An 8,408-nucleotide genomic window follows, 5' to 3' on the forward strand; every position below is an offset into this window, starting at 1 on the left:
TGTTACACCTTTAATATAATCTATAGTGTCATGTTTACAAAATAAACTGCATTTGAAGCAAAATAGTGGGACTTCCAACAAAATCTTGCCGTGTTCAGGTCCCAAATCCAGTCAGTCGAAATTCCATATCCATTCAACACGCTTGGTCCAGAGTTGGGTTTTTCTTGTGCGAGGGGCATCTTCTGCTTAGCCCCCCCCCCCCGATGGTTTGCACTTCTACAAAACTTGTGGTTCCTTCAGTACTGTGAAACATGTCTCTTATAAGTGAATGTGCTATTTTGGCTGCATAAAGAGCAAGATCAAGAGAATGTGCTTGCTATTAGAATATGGGATATATTTTGCAATCTCAAAAAAAATTTTACATTTCATAATTTCTGCACAAATGAAAATGACAGGAGTTACACTGAACTAACTTTATTGAGACAAGACAATGTTGTTTTTGCCCAGTATTGTCACGATTACACTTGCTCTGTTTCCATCATTCCATTCAAAATACATCAGTTCTTTTAAAAGGAAAAAAACCCAGGTATTGGCAACAAGGTCTTTAACAAAAATCCATTTCAAATCCAGCCTTTTGCTTTGCCAAGTATGTCAAATCCTTCCGATCCTGGGGTGAATTTATTTATACTTCAGTGGTTAGAATTATATTGTATTAAGTATCCCTCCTCCTACAAAGAAACAAAACCACTGGGCAGAAGGTTCAGTGCCCTTGAATTCCAGAGATTGTTATTAGCATAATGCATAGTATAAGCCAGCTGGAATCTGACTCAAATGCAAGCAAAGACACAAGAGAACAATCATCCAGCATTTCACCAGTCCACTGAATACTGTAGCTCCATATACCAAGACTAGGTGTGTTCACAAATCAGGCGGTTGTCTGCAAACCAAGAAAAAAGTGCACACATCCTTCCTCATGCCAGGTCTTCTGCAATAATGTATAAATGGAACGACTTCTTCCTGAAGAATACCAGCTCCCCCCCCCTCAATTTATATTATATAGAGCTGCCTGTCATGCTGTCCTATTGTTTTGAGATAGGAAACTGAAGACTACTCCCAGTATAATGGTTACAATGCATGGATGGCTGTGGAAACAACTCCCAGGCTCACGTACAAATGAAGATGTTTTGTTCACCTGAACTATCCAGGCAGAGTTATTTGCAGAGGGTACAACAATCGTTACAATTCACAGGAGTGTTTTTTGGGATGCTGCATTTTGTCCAAATGAGCAATTTTCACATAAATGCACCCAGATGAATCAGCACCATGCGGCTGTTCAAATGTTCACTAAAACTAGACCAAAGCTGGGCACTCTCAAAAAATGCCTGGATAATTTAAATCCATACATTTTGCTCAAAGAAGCAGTTAATCTCAACGTAATTCATTCTAACTTCCCCATAGCTTTTTATTTTTAAAAACTATTTGAACCCCAGTGCTCCTCTCCAAAAACTAACCACGTGACCTGCCTACCTCATGGCATGGCTCTTTTAATGATGCAATCTTGAATGTGTACATTTGCAAGTAAATCCCAGTTACATCACTGGGGCCTAGTCCCAAATTGTGGTTAGAATCAGAAGTAATTACTACTCATGACTACATACAAGCAAGCATGACCTTTCCAAAACCCATTTTTTTTCTTTTAAAGGTTTGCAATAGGCACTTACTTAATACATTGTCAATAAGGTATCTATATATTATATATAGTGTTATTTTTTAAGTACCATTTTTTATTTAGAATATTTTGTGCATGTTGTTAAAAGCTAAAAAAGCAATATGATCTACATCAGGCATAAGGAACTGGTGACCTCCAGATGTGGCTGGACTACAACTCCCATCATCCCTGACCATCGGCCATGCTAGCTGAGGCTGACAGAACTGGTAGTCCAACATGTGGAAGGTCCCAAGTTCCCCATCCCTTACTTACATTTTAGGCATACAATGGCTGCATTTGGCCAATCGTTATTTTGGCTTAATACGCTGACATGTGAATGGGGATTGTAAATGTGTGCGTAGCCCCTTTGCTCTTCCTTTCAGGGGAGGAAACAAGCCACAAAATCTTCAGTTAACAATAAATTTCTTATGTAATTCTAACAGTGAAATGATGGTTAACCACTTTGGAACAAACCAGGATATGATGCCATGGTTTGAAGGCTGGTTCATATTTCAGCTGATTAAACCAGGTAAGATTCCCAAACCAGCAAATATTTGTCAATGTGAGCCATGCAAAATTAGGATGCAGCCCACTCCTGAGGAATTCAATGGAAAAACCTCTAAATGGTTTTCATAGATCAGAACTATATAACAGCAGTTGTCAATAGGCTTTAAAAAGCAAACAAGCTGCATGCAGCCTCAACTCACGTCATATTCAGAAAAGGCAGCTTAAAGGTGCTTTGGCACAACAACTCAGAATGCAAGTACCGTATGTTTGTTTACTTCCAAGTCATGAATCTGCACCAAAGAACCTAAATTATGAGATACCCAGAGCTTTATAGAGAGTCAATGTCAACAGGACCACAAACCTGCTCTCCACTGAAGACAGTAAAAAGACAAGAAGCAGCTGTTTGTGGCACAAGCTGCTGGTTGAAATGCAGCAAAATGTTTAGTTCCAGTGCTTCTGATCCTTTACATGGAATGAAATCCTCCTAAATAAACATTTTTAAGTGTATGATGAAGACGCTGCTTTAATGAAGAGGTGGCTAACCTGTAGCCCTTCACTGTTGGACTCCAACTTCCATCAGCCTCAGCCAGCAAGGCCAATTACCAGGGATGATGGGAGTTGGAGTCCAACTCATCTCAGGGGCCATAGGTTAGTCACTTCTACTTAATGCTAGTGGAGATAGCAGTTTATTAAAGATAATGATAAATAATGAAGGCTGCTAGATAGTTCTGCTCATTGTCAATAGCTATTGAAGCAGGTCTTCATGTCTGAGTAGACAAGAAGAAAATATGATATGAAGTGAATGTGAATTCCAAATAATTATTCCATGGAGGACAAAAGAGAACATAAACCACAGGAGGGTTTTTGCTGACTACCAACATTGATGCTGTGTGTAATGAAACTCAGCCATGCAGCCGACAATGTTTAGCACATACAGTCAGCAGAAAGTATGCACACAAATAAAATGCATGCAGATAAATAATAGCAATGAAATATATCAGTGCATGCTGTCTTTTTAAAAAAATAATACAAATGCAAAACACTAAAACATTAATATTACATAAAAAATAAATGTACCAAATCTTACAGCTTATAGAACTTTTACAAGATGCCAACAAAAGAAACAAATAATACTTGGGATCTGTTCTCACTTAGCACTTTTCTACCACCCACAAGCTGCCTTGAACCATCCTCAGGAGACTAATTTCCTTGAGTGGAAAGTCAGCATGAACTTGGCTGCTAAACTGGTTATAGCAATAATGGTTGCCATGATCACACTGGCAGGGAAAAAGGGCTCCCACAGGCTTGGAAATTGCCCTTCATGTGCGCATAAAGTCACATTTATTAGTATCTGAATTATACTCTGATGTTTGATCCAGAAGGATCCACAGGACAACTTAAAAATACAATCAAGTGAGGCTGCTTCCATGTCCTCTAAATGACACATGCCATCAGATAGCCATCTCCCAATTCTCTTTTGGGGAATTGTAGTCATTTTATCTTAGTTCAGTCCAACTGCTGACTGTTAATTGTTTGCTACAGTTATTCATTAAAGTTATTCTTGACGGATATTCAAACAGCTGAGGAAGGCACCAAACTTTTTATACATGAGAATACTGTGGTATGTATCAACCCCAATCTGCCATTTGGAAGTCATTTAAATTTGACATATTTGCAAAAGTCATCTCAACCCCACAGAAGTCAATGAGATGAACATTTGCATTCTACATGTTCTTTCATGCAAGACATGTTTTAACTTGGGAAGAATTTTTTTAAAGCATCCTGGAGTTTCATGCACAGAAACTGCTAAAGGGATTTTGGATCTAAAAATCCAAATAAGCACCACTGGATTATTTCTGGAGTAACTTCCATCTAATTATTCTTGCGGGTACTGTGAAAAAAGAAGGTACTTACAAAGCAAGTAAATTTGTTTAGGATTGAGCTGTTAGTGTTAAGTATACCACCTTAAGTAGCTTAAACATCATATACTTAATATGAAGATTCAAACCACTTCTTGAAAATTCCATTGCAGGACTGCAGACTTTGGTCCAGAAGGATAGTAGACCCTTGGGTATTAACGTACAAAGCAGTACCATTTGCTAAGATGCAAGTTTGTTTGTTTGTTTAAAAACAGAATTAAAAATAATTGCATTTCTTCTTCAAAGCAGACAGCCAAGTCACAGAGCTGAAGCAAGCAATGTAGTAAAACTATGTAAAAGTAGATTGTGTTTTAAAGTTAGTGTCATTGATGGGTGGGGGACAGATAAAGCATCTACAAAATTTCATTTGAAACAAGATCATTTATAAATTTTCCCCAATGCCAAGAAACGGCTGATGTAATCAATATAAAAAGAACATTAGTCCCCATAAAAGAACAAACTGCCTTTCTGCTGCAGACTGTGGACATCTTACAGCATTAAACAGATTAAGGCAAGAGGGAAGAATGTGAGTGCAGCAATCTTGCAGCCAACACCCTGCTTTACTAATATAAAGTGTGTTGCAATAATCAAGGATATTACATTGCTACTGTAGTAAATGTCAAGATACTCAAAGGCTTTTAATTACATGGAAAAAATAAATACCAACACAAAGGTTGGATTATGCAAGCTGCTTTGTCTAAAGAAAATGATCTGGAAATGCATTTTGTGGTAGTCTGAAAGGATGGATCGGCAGAACTGGAGACTAAAGGCATCTAACAGCTGGAACAGATGCTTATTCACAGAATTAAGAGTTGTTTTATAGCCGCATTTCTGTATTGTTAATCCACAAGTGGCTCAAACTATCATTGACTCAGCAGAGAGCCCTCCCTTACCCTAACATATTGGTTCAGGGAGCTACTAACAGAAAGCTTTGTCTGCATCAAGCTATCCTTGACTTAGGGGCATAACAGCAATGATAAAAAATAAAATTGTGGTGTGCCATGACCAGGACAGGTCCAGGGAGCTCCATTAGCCAGTAATCTGCCCAAACCAACAATGGTTTCTCCCTTGCTGTTTGTTAATATTTTTCTAACAAGTTCTATTTTTTTGTGTAGTGTAAGATGTTAGCTTCTTCCATAGCCAACGAACCAACCTTGAGAATGCATTCCCCTGCCCCACCAGTTAAAGGAATTTAGACTTCATTGCCAACACAATCACTAAAGCTGTCATTGAATTAGTGAAAAAGGTTAACTGTCATATGATTAGTAGGACTCCAACAGCAGCCTTCTTTTATGAGGAAATAAATCCAAACCTCTACACAGAATCAAAAAATATTTTGTCTTCAACTCCTCCCTTTAAATATACTGAAAATAATTATTTTAAAAATTAGTTATCAAGCAAAGAATTTTCTTTAAAACAAAATCTGACTCAGAGGCACTCTTTTTTTTTATAGGCTACGGTTGGACTTTCGGGAACTCCAACTAGTTCTTTCCGGAGGAAGTCCAGGAGACAAAGGAGTTAGGTACCAGTACCTGTATGTTCCATACCAAGCCAAGAGACCCGCCAACGTGCCAAATAACTTTTGGGAGAAGTCATGGAAATACACAGCCGTGGTAAAAAACATCCACAACCAAATCATGGTCAAGAAACTCAGGGCCAGGAAAAAGCCATTTACCACAGTGTGCATTCTGGAGTTGTGGGAGATGTTCACGATGTGCAACACGGCCATCTCCTCTATAGTAATCAGGGCACAGTATGAGAGAAGGAAGGAGTGTCCCGAGATGTCAAAGCCATTCCAGAAGCCACCAGCTTTTAGGCACTGTAGTTTGTTGGGATGTTCCTTCAGCGGTACATCAAAGGCTGCAGATTTGTAGCAGCTGCCTGTCAGGTCCTCAATGTACAGGAACACCCCGGTGCATGAATACCAAATGGCAGTGCCAACCAGCAAAGCACTGAGACGTCGAACCACCACCGCAACGCTCCGGGTGACGTGGTAGGTAGTGATGCCGATAAAAGGCAGCAGCAGACAAAGGGTCCAGGCCCAGGCAACTTTAACAAAATACCTGCCAGGGAGAAATTGAAAAGAAATATTCTAAGATCCAGGGAGGTAAGAGAGATGTGCTCAGACAAGTTACAAAATTATACCATCTGCATATTGCCAAATCCATCCTAGTCAATTCTTATAATCTTCTGGACAAGACTTGTACCAAACACTTATGGCTCCTTCCACACAAGAGGCACTAAAGTAGTGTCCAGGATCTGGTACAAGCCTTAAAAAACTCTTGAGTGGCCACAAAACTATCATATTTGGTATAGGTGCAAGTTGTAAACAGCCTTGAAAATCGAAGTGCCCTGTTTAATTTGAAAACTGACCATGGTTTTACTGCATATGTAGTGAATGTTGTGTTGTTGTTGTTGTTGTTTTCCTTTCCTTTCTTTTCTTTGGATGTTGCCATAGCCTTTGGCTAGCACAATAAAACGCAATAAAATTTATTTATTGAAATCTGAAAATTCAAAATGAACTATTTCTCAGAAATTAAATTAGTCCAAAGGAAGCTAAAGGTATCTAGGAGGAGCAAGCTGAGAAACAGATCAAGAATGACCTGCAGCAAGAGGGACATATGCAAGAGGGTCCAGCATCCCAGCTAATGCTTCTAAATTTGGGCTGGAGTTTAGTGGCAGAGCAGAAGCATGCAGAAGTTCCCAAGTTCAATCTGCACCATCTCCAGGTGGGGCTGGAAAAGACCCTTGTCCAAAACCTGGAGAGCTACTGAAAAGGAAACCCTGGATGTTGCTGGGCTACAACATCTGGAGGTCCAAAGTCCCCCCAGCCATGGATGCGCTAGATGGACTCAGCTTCCTAAATGCACGTGGCCAGGAGAGAATCCACTACCATCACGAAAATTACTGGCTCCTGCCACACCTAGAAAGATAATCCGTTTAATCAAGACAGCACGCTTTCTCCACATCTGGGATTAGGCAAGCGGTTACTGCATTTATTGGTTTTTGCTTCACTGCTGGCTACATGGCTACTCGCCCTAATAAAATCAAACCCCAGTAAACAAAAGCCGCTTTTTCTGACAGGGTCTCACCCTTATTTGCAGAAGGGCAACAACCTCCTCATGCAACAGCTCCTGGTAAGATACGCCCCCTGCCCTGCCCTCCCTTCAGATTCCCCCCCCCCACCGCGGTTAAAGTACCCCCATGTCAAGCTGCCCCATCCTCTCAGCCCCCTCCCTTCCCTGTCAATCAACGCCAGGCCCCTCCTCCTCCTCACATCCCCTCACATGTTAAGCAGGTTGCGCTTGTTGCTCATGTAGGTCTCCGGCAGCGGCGCCCACTCCTTGATGACGCAGCCGCCCAGCATGAGGCCCAGCAGCCCCAAAGGCATCGTCCTCCGCGCCGCGTCGCGCACCAGGTAAGGGCGCAAGAAGCGCGCCGAGCGGTCCATGTACTCCATCGCCAAGGCTCCGAGGAGGACTCGACGCCGCTGCAGAGGGCGGCCAGCCGGTGACCGCCGGCCAAGAGGACGCCCGGCCGACGTGCTGCGTCACAGCCTCGCGTCCCTCGGGCCCCGCCCCGCCGCAAGTCGGCCTGTCCTTTTCTCTCCCCAACTGCGCAGGCGCCTTCTCGGGCTGCGCGTGCAGCGAAGTCCTAACCGTCACTTTAGGCGCCTCCCGTCTGCGCCTGCGCAGGGCGTTGAATACCCCTGGCCTGATTTCGTCACGCTTAGGTGTTAAGATTTAGGTGGAGGTTATCGTTGAGTAAGCATGTATAGGAGGAGCAGGATTCTCTAATAAATAAATGAATTTTTAAAAGGAAGAGTAGGAGAGGTTGCACTCTTAACATGCACAATTGCCTGTGGCGCTGTGTGCACAAAAGTGTTCGCTTTGCGCAGTTGCCTCACCCCAGTTGCCCACTCTTGCTTAATGTTAGGGCCGGCCCTGAGTGAGCGAAATCATGTGTCGAAATGATTGGCGGCAATCATTGTGTAGAAGGAGGGGCTTTTGTTAGGTGCGGGTTTATTCTGCCTGGCCCCAGATGTTGTTAGCCAAGTTGCAAAGTCCCAAAAGCGTCACTTTCTGAAATCCCCTTTTCCATGCTACTCTTGACAGCAGTTCTCCTTTGCATCAACCTAATCTCCACATTGATGGAGATGTTCAATGCGCAATTAATTGTGTGACAGGCTACACCAGTTGAATTTTCCTCTTCCTGTCTTTGGCATCTGGCTACTCAACTGGACATTAACCACGGAGGATGAAGTCCTCATGGATTGCTTCCTCAAAATGTTTGTTCAATGCGCTATGGCTATGCAGAAGCAGATGCAACGTGAG

General features: G+C 42.0%; 1 protein-coding gene across 1 annotated transcript; it reads right to left on the reverse strand.

Annotated features, from left to right (window-relative positions):
* Positions 1-398: 398 nt before the first annotated feature.
* On the reverse strand, positions 399-7,647 carry FITM2 (fat storage inducing transmembrane protein 2). The gene is made up of 2 exons (XM_081011587.1): positions 7,362-7,647; positions 399-6,137 (listed from the first exon to the last, which is right to left on the reverse strand). Exons 1-2 carry the CDS (start codon positions 7,532-7,534, stop codon positions 5,522-5,524), a joined length of 789 nt encoding a protein of 262 aa, XP_080867713.1. The 5' UTR covers positions 7,535-7,647; the 3' UTR covers positions 399-5,521.
* Between the last annotated feature and the right edge of the window lie 761 nt (positions 7,648-8,408).

Source organism: Podarcis pityusensis, assembly GCF_964106645.2.
Source record: "Podarcis pityusensis genome assembly, chromosome: 6".
NCBI classification, from domain to species: domain Eukaryota; kingdom Metazoa; phylum Chordata; class Lepidosauria; order Squamata; family Lacertidae; genus Podarcis; species Podarcis pityusensis.

Bases quoted from the DNA above. Each gene is read 5' to 3' on its own strand.
- FITM2 (XM_081011587.1), bottom strand. From the start codon at position 7,534: ATGGAGTACATGGACCGCTCGGCGCGCTTCTTGCGCCCTTACCTGGTG. The intron at 6,138-7,361 runs GTGAGGGGATGT...TCTCCCTGGCAG, and splicing joins AAGCGCAACCTGCTTAACAT to GTATTTTGTTAAAGTTGCCT.